Here is a 21,151-nt window from a genome sequence, read left to right as displayed (position 1 = left end):
TTCTCTCTCATCATCCTTTTTATCTCCTCATCTTCTCTTACCATGTTTTCTCTTCCATCATGACTCCACGAGTCATCTGAGATGGTAAGTGGTGACATACTTGTCACATGAGGTCGCGGGGTCGAATCGCAAGACTGTCGGGGCGTAAATCGCCGGACCATGTGCAACTTACCCCACCACCACTTGCCCTCTCGGCTGCCGTGATTTACCTCCCTCGTGATGGCCTGCGTTCGGGTGCGGCGAAGCCGCTGGGGGCGAGCGATTTCACCTTTTGCCACATGTTTTCTCTTCTATCACACTCTCTTTCCTCACTTTCTCTCTTATTATATTTTCTTTTTTTTTTCATTTTCTCCCATCACACACTCTCTCTTCTTATTTTCTCTCAGCACACTTTCTCTCTCTTCTTTCTCTCCCGTCACATTTTCTCTCTCCTCATTCTCTCTCATCATGCTCTCTCCCATCACACTCTCTTTTCTTTTTTTTTTCTCATCATATTTTCCCTCTTTTCATTCTTTCTATCACATTTTCTTTCTCATTATATTTTTCTCTCGCATTTAATTTTCTCTCACATCTATTTTTTCTCTTATTTTTATGTAAGGATAAAAAAAAAATTTGATTTATTCCGATAAAAAATATTCAACTAACTAAATATTATTTTTAGAATGATATCCATGTTCGCAATACTCTAATTCTCATTTCTATTATAAGAAAGAACCAAACTTCATCATACTATTGTCTTACTTTGATTTGTTAAGCATTCTCGACCTTAGGAAAGATTTTTCATTCTTATGGCAAAAGAACAAAAAAATAATGGATTTTTATAAAATGGGTTACGAAATAAGTCAGGCCATGAAGTAAAAACATGCTGTTTTTAATCGCATCAAGTATTTTTGTTCTCTTCATCCTTGTTTACCTTACTACATTAATTATAAGCATAGTTTTCAAAAAACTGAATCAATTTCAAAGTTAACATCGAAACTACGAAAAAGTGTTTGTCTATTTGCAATTGCAGTACTTGTTAACTCTTATCTTAGAACATAATTCAATTGATTTTTGAAAGTTTGTTATAAGTTTTTAAAATTTAAAAATATTATTCACACTCCCTCCACCTCGTACACAACTTCTTCCCTCTAGCTCGTACACAATCACTTCTGCGAGGACCAAAGATGGAGAAAACGAACTGTTTATGTGAATTTTCTATCAGATTGGTCCTAACTAGGAAAATCTCGAGCTCAACATCTCTCTAATTTGATTCGATGTATTAAATTGTTAATTTGCATTATTTAAAATCACAAAAAATATTAGATTTTCTTTTTCATTCTATTGTTGATTGAAAACAAGAAACAAAAACAAAATCTTACAATATTCTCATTACTCGTACCCTTCATACATCAGCAGCATTGTTCACGGCCGAAGTGACATTAGTGGCTTACCTTATTGATGTAACATTTTCGGTGAAAACCTTATTTGATTTTTCTTGTCCGGAAGAAAAGATCAAAATGCTAGAGTGAATCAGCTAGCAATCATTTATAGTGGCAAAACTAGAAAGTTTAACCTTTGCTACATGATCCGGAACCTCAAGCCTTCAGTAAAGACCAAACACTAGTGGAAATCTTGTTCGAATAAGAAATCACTCAGGCAGCTTAAGGAAACCGGCAATTTACCACCGACCATCAACAATGCACAGATATAAGAATCTCGGTCTGTCGCAGAGTTTTACGAGACTCAAGTTGTGTAACAGCTTAAGTATATGGTAGCAGAAGTTAGTTAGCTGTGTGACACTTGACATTCATACAAGTACAACAAACATCTAGGCCTAGGTAAATGGGGCTGACTGCATCTGATACATGTTTCCTAATTAATGCATTTAATTTGGTTCCACTATTTTAGATTAGTTGAGCTTGTGGCTTTGCTCCCATCATATCGCAATCTGTAATCAAAAGAGAACGTGGTTACTCTCACAACACAGATAAAGAAGACTAGGGAGCGAGAATATACACTTCACTCGGGATTTTGAGTTTGGTCTTGCTCAATAAAATCAAGAGCCTCGTCCTTTGTGACCACGTTAACATGGCTGACTCTGTTCTTGTGTGTGACACCGTAGATCTTGTCAGCAACTTTCACGAGCTCTGGACGGAATGTGGTAGTTATAAACTGAGTGCTTGCATTGTGAGAAAGACGTTGTATCATATCTTTATTCAAAGAGTTAAGAATCATTAACGCAACCCCAATCAAATAATACGAATAAAAGCAGCCAAATGTGTTCATGCAAGTTGGATGAAGAACATGCATTTCAAGGATACTTCCAACGGAAGTTCTGTATTGTGGATCTAATGCTGCGTCAATCTCATCAAACAAATAAAATGGAGCAGGATCACACCGCTGGATGGCAAAGATTAATGTCAAAGCAACTACAGTTTTCTGACCACCAGAAAGTTGCTTCATAGACTGGGTCTCGCCTTGGCCAGTGAAGGAAACCTAGTTAAGGAAAAGCCAGATCAGTGGGATTATGCAACATCCAAAGCCTTAATATCAAAATCATGCCAAGAGAGATTAGAATAGAACGGTGAAGGAGATCAATCATGTTGTACACAAAACAAGGTAGACAACAATAAGTCATCAATGCACCTTAATATATATCGTGTTAATCATATCACAAATTGTCATTTTGTGCCAATAAAAATTCTAAAATGATATATGACTAGTTATTTTTTTAAGGAAAAAAAGTATGATGTCAAATTAGTCATTCTTCTAGTCAAAATGGATAAAATAACGTTGCTAATTTTTTTTTAAAGAAAACGAAGATATTTGACCAATAGGTATCGTCTTTATCCTACTTTCATATTTGCAACATGTTATGTGACTTCAAGATTATGTCTCTGTAATTGGAGTCTTGTTGTGTCAATGTTTATTAGGTTGTCGCCAAAATACCAGCCAAAGAAGTGACAAAGAAAACGTGTGAAAATGCTCAAAATAAGCATCAAAGGGATTCATACCTTCACTTTGACACCAATATATTTCTCTACTCGCCCCTCTGGATCAGGTCCATCCTCACCAACATCATCGTCACCAGGATCACCATCCTTCAAAAGATGTAAAAAGTGAAATACACAAGCTTTGCACCGCATTAAAGAGAGAGTAAGAGCAAAGATTATCAAAATAATACAAAAGAAATTTTCCTTGATGCTTATCAACTTGAAAAAGCAATACAGCAGTAGCTTGACAAACATCACCAGCAAACAGCTTAGTGAGGAAAAGGTCATCCTCAGTGTATAAGCACACAGAATTTGTTTACACTATTACCAACATTTGACCAATACGGCAACAGAAGCAGCTAGAACTACAGGATCACATGTTAAGATATTTCAGTACCAGGTGTCCAATTATTTATCACCTAAATCCAATAGGTAAAACAAATTATATAGACATTACAATGTCGAAAAGAACAAAATTACACCAAGCATCCAGTCAAAATTTGTTTTCTGATATGCCACAAAAATAAAGCAAGAAGCAAAATTACTTCACAAAAAGAACTGCAATCATCATTTCTAGTCACTAAGCAAAAGACAAGATGATGCTTAACTGTGATGATTTAGGAATAACTGATAAAAGCATATTTTTTTTGTGAAGCTGGCAGAATAGAATAAATGCTTTTAGCATTTTTTTTCCTGGAAGCTGGTTAGTCCACAACCAATGTTCAATATATTTACTGAAATCATTAGATATTATTTCATAAGCCAAGCTCGCCCAAAGAAAGCAAAATCCTAAGTTATCTTAACATGGATAAAATTAGTCTTGCAAAAATGAGACAGATAGACTTATCAAGATAACACAGCCTAAGACATTCCACAATGACAACTAGATCCATATAGAACATGCCCTACAATCAGAGACCAATGCACAGTCTACAACCAAGCTTTAGGTAGAATACCTCAGAAAACTAGGCATAAATTAGAGACATTCTACTAAATGCACTGCCATGCATGTTAGTGCTAATGTTAATTGGCTAATCACTTATCATAAGGAGAAAGCTACGGAAAGAGAGAGTACTTGGGAAATATTTTTCATTCAACTGCTTCCTTGGAGGGAAGGAAAGATGGAAACTTCAAATTTTCAAAACTGTGTTAAAAGTATAAATACCATTAACAAAATATAGATTTGAAAAGAATAAAATAATCTTAAGTTATTTAAGATCAAATTTAAGCTTCAATATGAAAGTGAGTTTTCCACCTAGATTGGGTAGCAATATAGATAAAACTTGAAAAAATGTTTTCCCTAATCTTTTTTTTTTCTCTCCTTTTTTTACTGCAAAAGAAAGATTTCCGTCTTGGTTTCCTTCTCTCATAGGAAATCCATCCAAAAGTTCGAGCTTATAGATAATGAACCAATTTATATTTCTAATACTCACCATTCATGTATAGATACCCTTGATTAGCTTAAACCTAACACATAAAGGGAGTTTTTCTTAGGAAAGGTTCGAAGCTTTTAAGATTGATAATCAATCAACTTTAAAATAGATTAATGAATGAAATTAAAAGTAGGGATAACTTAGAAACCTTCTATAAAAAATTCTTAATTTTTTTTTTATTTTAAGGATGTTTTACCAAAACTCCCTCTAAATTAAACTTTATTAAGTCATCAGGGTATTTTGTTCAAAATAGAAAAAGTCAAAGTCAGCCTATTTGCATTGTACCTAGCACAACACGTGTCATGTCCGGCATGTGGATTGTGCATGGCATGTGGGTCATGCCCTACATGGCCAACTAGGCACAAAACTAGGTAACGGACGGACCTGAGTTGCAACCCCTCTTCCTAGCACAAAACCATGACAGTTGAGCACATGGCCAATCTGATCTGGACAAATACTGAGCGTGTTGGATGAAAAGCGAGTGGCTCAACCCATTTGACACCTCTACATATATAAGAATATTTATTATTTTTTAGAATAAAAGTTATTACATTAAGAAATTGTATTATTTTATTATACCATAATTGATGTTGTATTAATTATTACAACTATTAAATTATATCATATCAATATTATATCAAATATGCATTTATAACGTCATGACACAATGTGTTAAGTACTTAATTTATCTTTGAAAGACATTTCCCCTGAGCTCTTCTATAAAGAATGCCCACTTCATATTCATAGTAATCTAAATCATCTTTTGGTAGGAATCCTTCCTATATTTCATAGAAAATAATTAGTGGTGATGCATGGTTGGTAATTTTACAAGATGTTAACCCATGTCATTATAATGTGGTAATGTGGCATTCTCATGTTACATTCATGGAAATATTTTCCCACTACCACAAGCCAAATACATCACAAAGAAAATGATTGAAAATTGATTAAATGGAAATCGGAGAAAAGACAACTTAGATGTCAATTCTTACCAGGGATGTCAACTCTTAGTTTCTCACTCAGCTACCAACTTATACTGCAAGTTAGCAATCCTAAGAAAAAAAGAAAAAACATTATACATAAGCATCCTAAGATAACTAGGTTGGATTTTTAAAGTGAATTCAATGAGAACGTTTCCCTTGGATCACCCTCTACGAAAAAATTCAATCTGCTGCACAAAGATCCCTGTAGTAAATGCAGTCTCTACCAAACCTGGTTGATGAAATATGGAACAACTAAGTACCTCCAAAACATAGTTGTATTCCAAATCCTACCAGGGATTTGATAGATATAGGGTTTTGCAGCTGAACTGAGTTGTTTAAGAACTGATTTCATAGCTTCTGGTTCAAATTGGGGTTATTTTGGGGTTAGATGGGCTGGTTAACAGTGGGAACATATAATTTAGTTTCAGTTAGAGTTTGAATGGGATTAGATCCGAGGTTTATGGATGAATCTAATTTGGACCCAAATGAACTAAATTGGATGGATTCAGGTGGATTAGTGTTTGGGAATTTTAAAACCCCCAACATTCTTCCTTCTCTCAATCACACAATGCCACAGCAACCCCAGGAGCCTCTCTTTGCTTCCTTTCTCAGCACAACAGCAAGATTCCATAGCCCTTTCTCTTCATCCAATATCTACATAGCTCCTCTCTTAAGCTCCAGCCTCTCCCTTCACCTATTCTTGCTCATGAATCCAACCACACTACTGCTAGTGTTGTAGACACATCATCTACTACACATTGCCATGGTTTCACACAGAACTCACAGCACTACATGCAGCTCCATCATTGCTGTCTGTTGCTTGTTCATGGTGTCGCCCATGCACCTATTGTACAGATGGGGCCGCCTGTTATCGGTGATGCTGTTGTCATCCAATCTTCTATGCCACCTTCGAGCCATTCCTTTCCAGCGAGTGATAGGGAGCGAAATCCCTATCAGCAATGACTCCTTCCCTTTGCAACATTGGTTGGGTTGTCTGGCTTCCCTTCTTCTGCATCCACAAGTTTGCATCTATATTGGTGAGAATGTGTGTTAGTTTCCTGTAAGTTTAGGTTCTTGTGATAATATGAAATTCTTCCACACTAGTATCATTGTAATATTGTATTTTCATTGTTATTTCCTGCTCAACCCTCAAATGATCGAGTACCAACCAAAGCGGCAAGGGAGCATCCTTCACCCCGAGGATTGATTAAAAGAGACTCTGAGGATTGTTCCTAGAGTAATTTTGAAGATCTGTAGTTTTGTATGATGTGTTTTCTTTTATTTTAGTCGCTAGTAGGGTAGGGCTTTATGATTAAAATTAAAACTTGGATTTTGTTTATATTTTATTTTAATAGCTTTGCTAATGTTCTATATTGTATTTAATGAAAAAATTCAGTAAGTGCAAAGCATATTTTAAAATATATTTTTGCCCAAGTTTCTTTACAAAAGATGCACGTATCAAAATAATCTAAATCATCTCTTGGTTGGGATCATTGCTATATTTCATAGAAAAGTGATTACTAATAATGGAAGACGCTTGGTAATTTTACAATATAGCCTGAATCATTTTGGATGTGGTAATGTGGCATTCTTATGCTACATTCATGGATATACTTTCACATTAGCACGAGCCAAACACATTCTAGAAAATTGCTTACAAAATTATTTAACTAAAATTGGAGTAGGAGCACCTTAGAGGTCAATTCTTACTAGGGAAGTCATTTCTTACTCGCCTATCAACTTATAGTGCAAGTTACAATCCTAAGAAGAATAAAAAAAAATTCATATAAACATCTTAACATAACCACGCAATTGATTTTTTTTTAAAAATAAACCTAATGAGAATAGTTCCCTTGCATCACATAAGAAAAGATTCAATCAGTTGTGCAGAGACATGCGCAATCAAAACACTTTCTATATCAAACCTGATTGATGAAGTATGGAACAGCTAGTATCACAAATATATACATACTAGAAACAAGAAACTATAGAGCAAATGAAAACTCGTAGGAGATAGATTTTCCTAACGCATAAAGAAAAAACAACAATTAACCTTTTTTTTCATCATAACCAAGTATCCATGGCCACCTTGCACCAGCTCAGAAAAAACTTCTCTAAAATGTCTTGCTACACCTTTGAATGTCCTCTCTATTGATTCATCCTTTCGCTGATCCAGCACTGCAATTAGCTCCCGAATTTTCTGCAAATATCAAGAATGATAAATATTCAAATGCTGGTTGAACAAAAATCAACTCTACATAGTACGCATACTCAGACAAAATACCTGATCACCAGCATCAAGTTCAGCTCGTCTATTCTGTAGTTGTTCACGTTGCTCTGTGAAGTTTATATACTGGTCAAGTGCCTTCTTGTTGACATGGCTAAGCTGCTTTAATTGTTCATTACACGCATGAAGCAATTTCTGCAATTCTTTGATGTTTTTCTTCTTATATCTAAAACAAGGAGGGAAAAGTATGATAACATGGAGCGACTACATCAAGCTATTCAGTTATAGCCAGTCACAGAAGAGCATGGATGAATTAACAAAACAAACATGGGAACCTGATAGGTGCCCATATAGATCGCCTACTTAAAACTACACTTACTGATGAAGATGTTAAATGACAAATGTAACAACCTGATCAGAGTACAAAAAATAGAATGCACGAACCCAGTGGAGTTTGGCATTATTCCACATAAACCTCCAAATCAAAAATTGTTAGTATGGTCAGCCTACTATATGCTAAACTTGTAATCAATGTTGGCGTCATTAGGAGTAATCAGTTACATGTGTAGTGAGCATAGTCTCACACCGGTAGTTTTAGTATAGGGTATTATACTAAGTCCTGTAAATAAAATAAGAGTTCAACTTTAATAATAAAAATTATAAAATTTCAACTCTCCCAACTTGAGATGAAAACAGGTGTTCCTTTACAGCTACATTACATTCTCCAATATCTTTAGCAGGAGGCTAAAAAAATGGCTTTGCCTCACCTGACACCACCGCCATCAGAAAAAAAACTAATCTTCCATCCCTATTCTCTTCACAACAATCTGAAACCCTAATCCTGAACCTGCTCTAACCACGACCTCATCAAACAATAAAAGCTCCTTGCCTACTTCCACTCAACTGGATCCTATTGTGCTCATCTCCTCATATGCAACCTCATCACCATACCAGCAAACAATGTTCCAATTCATCAAGCTACTCTTTGTCAAAGACTGTTATTCACCACCGTGTTGTTGCCAACCACAGATACTGTTAGATGGGCAATGTAATCAGGTGCACCCAACTGCTATCCTACAATTGACACCTTGGGAACTTCCTGCTTCCACAAGCAGCAACTCCCACTGCATCATAGTTGACTTTGCTTCCTCTCCAACTAGCATCATAGATGCCCTCATCCATTGTGTTTATCTTCCACTGTCAACATGATCATAGCATTATATCTCCTATTTCCTCCTCAACCAATGGTGCAATCAGAAGTCAAGGTCCAAATTTTGAGGATGAGAAATATTTTCACAATCTTTAAATTTTTCCCTCCACTTCTCCATATTCAAATTTTAACCATCATTTTTTTTCTGGTTCTTTCTTTTAACTCATTTATGTGCATGATTTAGAATGAGATTAATTATAGCAAATAATTTTTGACATCACTCGTCTCAGACTCGATGTCAAATTTTATAGTCACTACTAGCATGCCCCTCATTCAAGCAAAATGGTTGAAATTCAATCACCTCGCCGTATCTCATTCAATGTTTGTAACACTTTTCTTTTTTGGTTGTCACATCAAAAGATAGATTAGTTTGTACTTTTTCAGAACCATCTTTCTCTCAACTAGACATTAATTTTTTACAACCCCCTCTCTGGCATTTACGTCTCACAAAATAATATTGTCATTTACTCAATCAATTATCTATGTTAACTCATCATCTCAAAAGATGATGGAAACCTAATATATCCATTTCATTCTACAGCATCTATAGGGTAAGGTTGAGCCAGGACAAATACTTGATCAGCATAAACCCACTTAGTTAAAGTTCCAGCCAACAGTTGGCAACATGCAAAAGAGACTGATTTATGTTCACAGATGCAACAGAGTAGCACTCCTGGTCATGTCCCTTCTCAACAGTGAGATGGATGACACCAGAGAAATCCTAATCCACATGTAGGACTCGAAAGTTCATTGATGATTCTAAGACAACTTCCTGTGTTGAAAGCCATGGCAGACTCAGATAATAGTGTCACTCTGGCTCATACCTAATCCATATGTTGGACTCTAAAGTTCATCGATGGTTCTAAGACGACTTCCTGTGTTGAATGTCATGGCAGACCAAGATAATAGTGTCACTCTGGCTCATACAAAGTAGTGTGGGTCGACATGGATAACATCCCATCAAGTAAGCTTTGAGACGACTTTTTGGAACTTATAAGTAGCCTAATAGTCCTTGATACGAAGGGTAAGGCATCTTGAACTCGCACAAGACTTTCTTTTTGAGTTCTCAGGGCAATCTTTTGTCACCCTTACTAGAACATCAAGTCCTCTCATCAAGACATATCTCAGCTCAGGTTTTAGAGTTCAAAAGCTTCTTGAACCTACCACCTGGAAACAAGTAGGCTATCCTTCCCCAAATCTAATTTTTGACCGTATCAATAAGGCACACCAGTTGACACCGAATAATGAACCCAACACATCATCACTCTCACAAGTCATCTCATCCTCATAAACATCGGAATTTAAGGTATTTTTTATTTGAGTGGAACACAGAAAAGAAGATGGTTATCACCAACTTTATCCTTAGAAGATATCTCTTAGAAAACACTACCTGGAACCAGTCCAATTGTCAATTCTTTGAAGATAAATATAATGCATCTTCTTCACCATTGCTGCACAAGTATCATGTATTCATCAGTGTTTTAGTTTTATCTGTTTTATTATGAGTCATTTTCTAGTTTATGTAAAAAGCAAGACATGAAGAGTATATATGCTCTCACTTGAGGGAGAATTTTAGAGTATAAAGAGTCACCGGTTATATGTATCGTGTTTAATCCCGAATTGAATGTTTGTTATAGAACATTATGTTGAATTGTATAATATATATAATATGATATACATCATATAAGATTATCTTTTAATAATCACTAACAATATTTCATCGCACTAAACTAACATAAAGAAAAAATTAGAGAGAAAAAATTCTCTTGTTTGCATTCATGCAATTTTAAGTCATATGAATACTAACTAAATTGTGCACGTGTGATTACAATAATTAATTGTCATGCCCCTCAAGTCAGGGACTAAAGTCGCAATTTTGGAATTGGAGAATACATGGAGCATCATAAAACTAGAAAGGGCTACAATATAACTTACCCAAAATGCAATATGGCAAATGAAGATGTACTATAGGATTGGATTTATGGTGGTTGTCTAAGCTATAATATTCTGGTTAAAGCAATAGAAGTCATAAAAAACACTTACAGCTTAAAATTACTATAGGTAGGACTTAATATAGGTAGGGCAAATTGCATATTTTGGAAAAGGTCTTACGTGTCAAAGGCATCAGATGGCAATGAACCTAAATCCCGGATTTTCTTCATGAAATCCTCTTGTTTTGACACAAGGATATTCCTTTTGCTCAAAAGTTGTTCCAACTCCTTAGCTTCATCTTGAAGTGTGCGCTCATATTTTTCCTCGAGCATCTGACAAACAAGTATTGTATAGCAAAAGTCACACATACACAACATAAAGGCAAGCATGTCTAACCTTTCGGTTTTCTTTTGAAGTTTTAATCTCCAACATCTTCTGTGTGACATTATCGATGTTTTTCAAAACACCTGAAGGCAATTTCTTCAGTTGTAAAAAACTCAAAAATCAAAACCAATGGAGCCAAATAACAACTTCAATTCATACCTTCAAGTTGCTTGTACAGCTTATCAATAGAAACTTCTGAATTCTTTAGCTCCAGCCTCTTCAATTCAGCTTCCTTAGGCAAAGTGTCAGAATCTGCGGATAAAATTATGCCCTCCAACTCTTGCAGTCTTCTTACAAGGTTTGTTGACAAATTTGTTTCCAATTCCTCCTTTCGGGTCTCAATCTAGACAACATGACTAATGAGATGATATAAAAAGTCACAAAAATAAGTGGATTTGTTGACAAATTTATTTCCAATTCATCCTTCAGTTTCTCAATCCAGACAACATGGCTAATTAGATGATGCATTTTATAAGGGGGGAAACCAGTGGATAACATTGGAAGATTTTGTCAAACCTCTATTCTGTTATTTTTACAAGCCAGTAGCCTCTCTTTCAATTCTGTTATTTCAGGGTTTAATCTTGAAAGAAGATCTCTTTCTTCTGGTGTTAGTTGATCAATGAGCTCAGTGCCCATTTCAGCTTGTTTCATTGAGATACTAGCTCGTATCTGAACAATTTGGTTATGGGCATTCGCAAGTAATTTTTCCTGAAAACAAAAAATCCAGTGTAATACTATCAGGTCCACATAAGCCTGGGATACATCAGAAAACATGTCAATGAGAAGAGGAGAACACAAACCTTCTTTTCAACAGCTTTACAGATTGACTGCTTCTGCTTAGTAACATTAGCAATGTCACTTTGTAGTTGCTTCAACTCTGACTTGACATGACCATGGTGAGCATTTATTTTTTGTTGTTCGCTAACCAATTTGGTAATTTCCTGGTCAATCTGTGTGGAAAGTCAATAGAAAACATTCGCTCCAACCATAACCCAATAATTATACTTCTAATTACACAATGACATGCTGACATATAGGACCTGATAACTTCTGGGCAAAAAGTAATAGATGTCTTTTGAACATGTTATGGACCTAATATGTGATTACTTATATCACGGAGGGCTACTTGCAATATTTTTGTTGAATAATAATATGCATAGAGAGAAGTACCTAGGTTAATATCTAAATTATTCCATAATAACACTATACCAGAGTCGAACCCAGTCATCCTCCCTCCATGCAACCTTGATCGAAGAGGCCCTGGGACGGGTTGGCCGGGGAGCTGGGGGCGAGCGTATTCGCCTTTTTTGCCACAATTGATCGAAGAGCCTTCATGTGATCAACTACCAAGCCTCAAGTCTCCTTTCTCAGCATAGAAGCATCAAAGCTTATCCTTGTCATGATTGATATCAACACAAGACGAGGTTCGGTGCAAGTACTGATCATCCCTCATTGGAGGACTTCTTACATCTACCGAAAGCCACCCTCCATCTTAAGCGCCAATAGGTTCAAGGCCTTCCGCTGCTTCAATCACTTGCCTTGATTTCTCAATTGTAGTTAATTTCAGAACCACAATTTCTTGGTTGAACTCTGCCTCGACTGTTGTTGACCTCTTGCTCATTGGGAGCCACCTCATTCTCTCATCCTCTTCTTGTCACTCAACAGTCAACCTTTTCTTCTCATCAGCATTTCTCTTCCTCTGTGCTAAAAGGCTTTGATTCCCACCAAAAGCATACCTCTTGCACCACAATTATTCTTTTGCTTTCTCAATTGTGAGAAAACACGAGGTTTCACAAGTCCAACTTTCTCTAGGTCAACCGTATTGTAACTAGGTTATTGTACATTGACCAGAAATAAATAGAAAAAAAATTGTTATATTCAACTTGTTTAGTGAATCTTCTAGTGCTCCCTCAATTCGAAACATCTGATTCCTCAATTACCTTTTTGATTACTATTGTTTTACAAATCTTGTGGTTCCATAACAATTACCACATAGAAATTATATGGGAAGAACTAAGGTCCAAAATCTCAAGGCGTGCTAAAGTATAACGATATTGTTTTTGTATTGTGTTGATGTTTCAACGTACGGTGCCACTAGAGAATTGGAGGGGAAGAAGGAGATGAAAAAAAAAGGAAAAGAGAACACAACTATATACCAAACTTCAAACTTCCGACTTTATGTGCTATATGGAATGGTATGGTATAGTTTTGGTATTGGATTGTACCGATTTTTTTTTTAAAAAAAATAACAAACATTACTTCAATTCATTTTATACCATGTCAAAGAGTGTCAAATGTCAGTATGATGCAATACTCATTAACATGATTGTATATTAAATTCCTTATGTCGAGTAGTATCGAGTGATAATTTATTGGAATGATATGTTTTGACTGTATCGCCCAGCATGTTACGAGATTTCAAACCATGGGAAGAACTATACCTTGTGGGTCACAATAGGTGAATCAGGTCAAATAAAAATATGGTTTCAAATTTCAAATTGTGCCGTACAAAACGGTCAAAACATATCATTGCAGTAAATTATCAAAACTCGATACTACTCAGTACACAGTACCATAATGTCTCATTTTGCTTCATCTCCTTCAACCTCTAATATATCACTAGCGTCATGCATCAAAACGTCGGCACAATACCGAAGCAAGTATCATTCCAGTGAAAAACCAAAACTCCAGCATTGCTCAGAATTTTTAACCTCGAATAGAACACCTATCCACTCGAGCTGCTATGATGCCTAAGTCCATCAAAGCCATATGGGAGCACATTGATGACCTTGCCTTTTTTAGAAGTTTATTAAATCCAACCTGATAGGTATCTTCCAATATTTCTTTTCCTACAAAAGATTTGGGCACAATCTAGGAACTTATCTATGGGTGACATCTCTCAAGCCTATGACGTGATTAGCAATCTCTTTCAATTGCATCAATCAAACCGGGATGGCCACTAACATTTGTTAATTCCAGACTTTTACAACAAAATTTAGAGACATTTTCACAATCACTTAGGTATCAAAGTAAAGCAAGATCACTATGATGCTAGTAAGAATTCGAATCTTGATAAACTCCTCCACTGCTCTATTAGATATGTAAATGTGCATGCTACAAACTTCTAACACTAATTCCACTATCCTGTACTTTCGGTAGATCAATCTACTCTTGCCTCACATGACGATCATGGAGGTTGACAGCAGGTTGTAGTGGTAGTATAATGGACAAAAAAAATCCAAATCCTATTGTGTAAAACATGAACATGTAAGGGATGTCTACTACTCCCTCTATGGCTATCCACCTAGTCCTCCATTACACACTTCTCATGTTGCTTAGTGGGAAACAACAACTCATAAGGTTCTATCAGCTAAGACTAGTTCCATTATTGTAATTGCTGCTGAACAGGATTCACAATTCCTCTAATTTTAAGTCGCAATCAGTGGCTCATCTTGAACAGTTAACTTGCTAGTGTATGATGCTAGTGCTTGTCTCATACATCTAAATCATCCTTGTGGATTCTAAATTCAGGAGACGTTAACTGCAATTTTATGAACATATCCTCTTTCTTATCTCTCACGCCACCAGCAGGTCCTACCAATGCTACACTTCTAAATTTTCATTTAGTAAACTTGCTAAAGGGTTACTTCTGTTTTCATTTAGGATTTGGGAAAAGGACAACTAATTGGCAAACGACATTGAGTCTCCCAGATTATATGAGTTAGATGTGTCTCTAGTCTTTGTCCTTTTAGAGACTCCATCACTCCAAGTATAGAATCGCATTAGCCACCCTATTCTTCAACATTCAAAATAATTGGTTTATGGTTTGTCTAACCTTTTTGTCTCTTAAGCGTGATTCTTGTAAATTAGGTAAGCTCCTTATTCTGTAGTAGCGTTCATGAGCATATCTATCTCTACTCTTTAATTTAGTTCATTTTGATGCATGGGGTTCAAGTCATATCAATTCTACTCTTGGATTTAAGTACTTTCTAACTTTTATATGTAATTATTCTCGAATGACATTGTATATCCAAATTGAAGACTATTTTTCACTTTGCTCTATTTTATTGTTTTTTTTGTTGAGGTTAAAACTTAGTTTGGTGTGTCTACTAAAGTTCTTCAAAGTAATGATGCTAAAAAGAGTATATCTCTTACACTTTCCTTTGAGTGACATGCTCCCAACACATCGTGCAATTATCTCTATTGATGTATCTTCAAGATGACTCTATTTTTCATCTTTTATACTCTACATTTGAGTCGGTTCATGGGAAGCTTCTCTCATTCCTAGCCTATCATCACTTCCCACACCTTTCATTATTAAGGCCCCAATTTCCAACCACCTTCCTTTGCAGGTGAAGAGATAAGCATGCTCAAACACTTCCTAGATGTAAGGAACTAGGACGCTAAATACGCAGAAAACGCAGCGAAAAACATCTAATTCCTATCAGAAAATCCATGCGAAGGAAGAAAATATATACTAAGTTTTAACATGATAAGGAGTCATACCTTTGATGCGTGTACTCGATCTCCCGACAACTAGGATCTTAGCACGATTACGTGTCCGTGCCTCTTTCGATATCCACACGAACACAAGAAAATGGAGAAGACCAACACTCAAGGTTGTGCTAGCAACCCTCTCTGAGTTTCGACCAAAGAAAAAGAGGAGAAGAAGATGAATGAATTCCCACTCAAAAATGAGAGAAAAATGTTTTTGTACTTCATCCAATGAACATTAATTCACTTAATGAGACTTAATGAGCATTAACACTCCATTAAGGCCCCTTTTTTTTAACTCTTTATTTTTTTGAATTCAATTTCGAAATTGAATAAATTTTGAAATTAACTCTTCTAATGTTTCATTAATCTTCATTAATCCTCTTTAGTGAATGAATTCACTTGAGTCTAACTCATGTCTAATTCGGATTAGATTGAATCAATATGGTTGGATTCACTTGAATCTAACTCAATGATTCTAATCCGGATGTGTCAATCATCTCATAATTGACTCTTAGAACTAATACTAACAATCTCCACTAGCTCAAGTGTCAATCACTAAAATAATCTCATCTAATGGTTCATCACATTTTAGTCAAACTAAAATGAAGTCATCTCCAAATCAATATGTTCTTTGTGTGTGACCTAATAGGTTTTCGTAACGTTGACAATGTCTCTAAAACTATTTTAGATACATGAGCAATGAGTGACATCTAGCAAGGCATCATTACTACCCAAGTGACGAGAATGTCGAGATCTGACTTAACCTTTCCGTGGCTATTATCTTGTATGACTCAATCCTTCTATCCTTGATATCTAGATTGATCAATGAGGTATAGACTGTGTCATCCTCTTATCAATCTTTGTGTTTCTTGATCTCTAAGTACACACTCAATCAAATAAGCTCAATATCTCATATTGACTCATATAAACATGGTCATGCTTTTTTGTGTCCTACGAATCAAGGGGCCCATAGATATCGCTTCCGCTATATGGAAGGGATAGATCTCATCTACATCACTCACATCCCTCCGCATAACTCATTGCATACCCAGTGATAGACTTTATAGTCCACCCTGTTACAGATGACGTTTGATAATACCAAAGTACACAACTCTTTATGTAGGGAACCGTAGTGATTTCAGGTTTAAGGACCATTCATACCAATAGTCGCATGAGAATGTTTATGACACTTATATAACGATCCATGAAATATTCTCATGGTGGGTCATTTAATATATTCCCTAATATATACCCATGTGTCAGCATGATATCTCATATCCATGACTTGTGAGATTAAGTCATTCATTAACCTACATGCTAGTCTCAATGCATTAATATTGTCCTTGTATATTAATGTTTGACTAGAAATAGTTTAAAGTAGTGTTCTATATATATCTACATATCTCACTATCAATTCAACCAATCGATATATTGTAGATTAGAACCTACTACCCTAGGACATTATTATACCTATTCATTCGGTACTGAACTGAAATAAATATAATAACCAACTTTGTCTTTTATTGATAATGAAATATGATACAAAAGGAGTCCTTTACAATCATCTCATAATTGGTACTAGAGCTAATACTAACACTAGAGATTCTTCGGCCCTCTAGTCACCTAGCAACATATCAAAGCTTGCTTCTAATTGGATCTCCATATTGCCTTTCCCAAAGGTACTAGATAGTGTTCCACTTCATATTTATCTTCTCACCTTTTTTTGGATAAGTAAAAGTGGTATATCATGTATCCAAAATGTACAAAATGAGGTTTTAAGGTATATTCATGTATAATGTAGTATCATATATGAATAGATACCTCAAGACCTATACACATGTATAGGCACGCTCATGAATATCCTCTCAACATCTAACTGACCCTCACCGAAAAAAAACTACGATTTCGAGGCCTCCACGCATAATGTATAAGCGATGACAAAGCCAAATGACGAGCCTTTATCACCACCTTACTCCTTCTGTAATCTCGTCTGAAGACACAGATCATCCTTCGATAGGTGGACATCTCTAGACACATATGAAGCCAGTCTCGAATCCTTCGCTATAGGTTCGCAATAGGGGACACTGGAAGAACCTGTGTCTCCGACACCTATCTGCAAAAAGTACATACTCTTGTCGGCCTTTAGTGGGAGCCTCCGTTGTGCCAGCATCATGTAAGACCGCCACATTGTCCGAGCCCATGACACCCTAGGACTAGAACGTTTGAAAAAATTATAAACCTGGGCAACTCCGTCATCCTATGTGTGTCAGTCTCTGTCTAGCAATCTCAGGTGACCCAACAGCCTCAAGGATAAGGTCCTGTATGTATAACAAACGCTTGATCAGCGGAGAACCTGAATGAGCTACTTACCAAGTCCACAAATATTGATCCATCTCCTCACTTTTTAATCATATATGTCGATGTCACCCAAATATTCTTATTTTTTGTCCTTTTTAGCTTCATGGTCAATTGCTGGAAATGTTATAAAGACGCTTTCAACTATTTGTGAAGATAAAGATATGGATGCTTTCTACTCAAACAATAGTAACAATACTTGAGAGTGTTCCTCTCCCTTGAAGGAAGTCTATAATGGGATGCAAATTGGCTTACTGTTAGATTCTCTTCTAATGGCACTATAGACTGGTTAAAAGTACACATTTTCTCCAATGACCACGATCACTTTGGTTCACTAATCTTACTAAGAAGGTTTATATAGAGCAACCTCAAGGGTTTCTTACTAAGGAAGGCCAGCCTATGTGCAAGGTAAAGTTGTATGGGTTGAAACAATCTATGTGTCCTTAGTTTGGAAAGTTCAACAGTATTCTTCTTTAATATGGCATGACCAAGAGCACAATGAATCAAGTAATTAAAAGAGTACATCTACAAATATTTTCAATCTAAATATTTACGCAACCTAAAACACTTGCTCAATCAGGGGAGATAATTACATATCTTAAAATAAATATTTACTTGATATATTTGAGAAAGCTAGTATGTAATGACACTCTTAATGGATCCAAATGTCAAATCAATAACAAGACAATATGAGCCACTAACTAATTGAGGAAAGAACAAACAAATGGTAGAAAAACTAAACTATCTTACTGATATAAGACATGCCATCTCATGAGTAGCCAGTGAGATCACTTAGCTTCTAGAGATCCTATGTTAAGATGGTTAGGGACTTAGGGAAGCTACATTGAGAATTTTATAGTACCTAAAGAATGCTCCGAAAAAAAGTTTTCAGGATCAAGGTTATTGTGAAATATAGTGATGTTTTCACCTATAAATAGATGCTCTGACACTGCATTTTTAAGAGGTGACTAGATTTCCTATAAGAGTAAGAAGAGAGTCAAGTGTGGAAACAGATATAGGGTCATGGTCCTAGCAACATGTGAGTTTATCTGGATCAAAATAAAACACTTAATTAATGACCAAGTTGGTAGATGTTCTTCCTAATTTGTGCTATACTATTTTACTTATCATAAAAAAAAGTTGGTAGATGTTCTTATAAAGCCAATGAAGACCTAGTGTGCAACTAAACTTTATCATACACGTAGCCTTTAGTCAGTGCATAAGAACAAAGCACATTGAGATAGTCACTTCTTCGGATAGAAACTACAATCCAACAAAAACATCACTTCATTTGTCAACTTTAACCATAGTTAGCATAAAACAGAAAACTTATTTCGTGCCCAAGTATGAAAAGGAAAAGAAAAAATATTTCAGGATATCTTTCAGTTTTTTCCCAATTTCATCCATCTCTAAAGTTTTAGAGTGAATAGACATCTTGTTCTGCCGAACTGTGTCAAAGAATTTTAGCTTTGAACGTCTGAAATCATAGAATCCTCCAGTCATACCACCTTTCTTGTTTACTTGGTCACCTGATACAGAGCATAGCTTGAGGATCATATTAATGATAGATTGAATGCACTTTTTGAGCCATACCTTCTAATGTGATGCAATCAAGACTATTATTTCGAGCAACATTTGTAGCCACATCCAAATCGCGACATATTACAGTCCTTCCAAATACCTGATTAACAGTTCTTGAAAATTAAAGAATGAGATTGACAGAGATTATGAATAGACTTCTCAGAATTCGTGTAAAAAGGTATTCATGGACATCAGAATTTGAGAAGCAAGAAATGGCACAAAAATGCATGGAAACTAAAATTTGTAGCATATTAACATAACATTACAGCAGAGTTAGTAGACACACAGTACCAAGCATAGCTTGTCACCGTATCAAGTACATGATCCCATGAAAGCAAGTATTTAGCATGCACCAACAAGCAAAAGGATCGATGACTTGGAATAAAGGAGAAATGCAACAAACAGGAGTAACTATGCATGTTTAACTCTTCCAAGAAACAGCAAACATGGAGAAATTATTAATATCAAAGCCAAATAAGATCTGCAAAAGATGGTATCAAGTGTTAAAACAACCAATACCAGGGAAATCGACTGGCAAAAAGAATAGATGTGTAGCGCATAATAGTGAACTATGTCGACATTCCATTTGCTAGGTGTAAAAGCAATCATTCAGACTAAAACAGGACTTAGCATGAGATAAATCCATGTGTCGATGACCTCATATACGAGTTAAATATAATAGCATCAAGAAAAAGAATTACACTATTATTATGCCATTTGAACAATGGAGTGGGGAACTCTTTCACAGACTTTATATAGTCTGATCTTTTAAGATTCATGCTCGATGGACTCTGCTGAAAATAGTAGCCGTGAAACATTAAAAAATGTATTTGGACTTTGAACCAACTTATTTAATTGGCCGGGTTTATTTTATAAGTGACCTATTTTATTTGCATCACAACGGTGAATTTCTTGCATGGTTCTTATGCGTTACTTGGACTCAAGTACTAGTATCTGACACAGGTGTGAACCCAAGTGTTGGACATGGTTATTTCTGAACAAAATTTCACACGAACAATAGGGATATAGAGTTTCCACTCAAGAGTGTAGGTCTCTGAACATCAGATAAGTACAAAGACAAGTACAAAAGGTATAGATGAAGAGTTCAAATATGAGAAAAAAATAATATAATTGTTGTAAACATATATTGGAGAAGAGATTCAAATAAGTCGACAGCATCTTTATAAGCATAACAAATTTTTGAAGGAAGAAGGCCAGCCCCTCTCTTAATTCAAAGGTCAATTTGAAGAGAGATGGGGAGAAGCTCCCTATTTCCCGAGTGTGAGTATCCCAACCCCTTTTTGAAAGGCTATTCCTAACCATATATGTTGAACGCCCTACTCCATTCATTATATCAGTACTACCAGACTGCCAGCAAGCTAACCGCTTCTATACCCCAGGTCTTCCTATAGCATGTGAATACTCTCCCCAGAAAATTAAATAGAGATTCTTTATATAAAAAAGATAGTCGGAAGGCAGAAAGAAGCATAGAGATGGGGCATAGTTGAGTTTCCTTTGACTTGAAGGAACCCGGAGCAGCTACCGAGAAAGGGGCACGGTGGAGAGATCCGGAA

At 35.9% G+C, this 21,151-nt stretch overlaps 1 protein-coding gene across 1 annotated transcript in view; it reads right to left on the bottom strand.

Moving 5' to 3' along the window:
* Positions 1-1,491: 1,491 nt before the first annotated feature.
* The window catches only part of LOC122017100 (structural maintenance of chromosomes protein 3), a 60,855-nt gene continuing 41,195 nt past the window's right edge, over positions 1,492-21,151 (bottom strand). The window contains exons 20-30 of the mRNA XM_042574598.1: positions 11,945-12,096; positions 11,661-11,852; positions 11,304-11,487; positions 11,157-11,227; positions 10,941-11,092; positions 7,676-7,844; positions 7,445-7,591; positions 2,997-3,083; positions 2,304-2,478; positions 1,999-2,192; positions 1,492-1,930 (exon numbers count right to left, since the gene is read on the bottom strand). Of these exons, the coding sequence (XP_042430532.1) occupies positions 2,002-2,192; positions 2,304-2,478; positions 2,997-3,083; positions 7,445-7,591; positions 7,676-7,844; positions 10,941-11,092; positions 11,157-11,227; positions 11,304-11,487; positions 11,661-11,852; positions 11,945-12,096 (1,520 nt within the window). The 3' untranslated portion in view covers positions 1,492-1,930; positions 1,999-2,001. The remainder of the gene's footprint in view (positions 1,931-1,998; positions 2,193-2,303; positions 2,479-2,996; positions 3,084-7,444; positions 7,592-7,675; positions 7,845-10,940; positions 11,093-11,156; positions 11,228-11,303; positions 11,488-11,660; positions 11,853-11,944; positions 12,097-21,151) is intronic.

The sequence above is a fragment of the Zingiber officinale genome, chromosome 8B (genome assembly GCF_018446385.1).
Source record: "Zingiber officinale cultivar Zhangliang chromosome 8B, Zo_v1.1, whole genome shotgun sequence".
In the NCBI taxonomy this organism is placed as follows: domain Eukaryota; kingdom Viridiplantae; phylum Streptophyta; class Magnoliopsida; order Zingiberales; family Zingiberaceae; genus Zingiber; species Zingiber officinale.
Note: the sequence above shows the minus strand (reverse complement) of the source record. Positions and strands in the feature narration are given on the sequence as shown.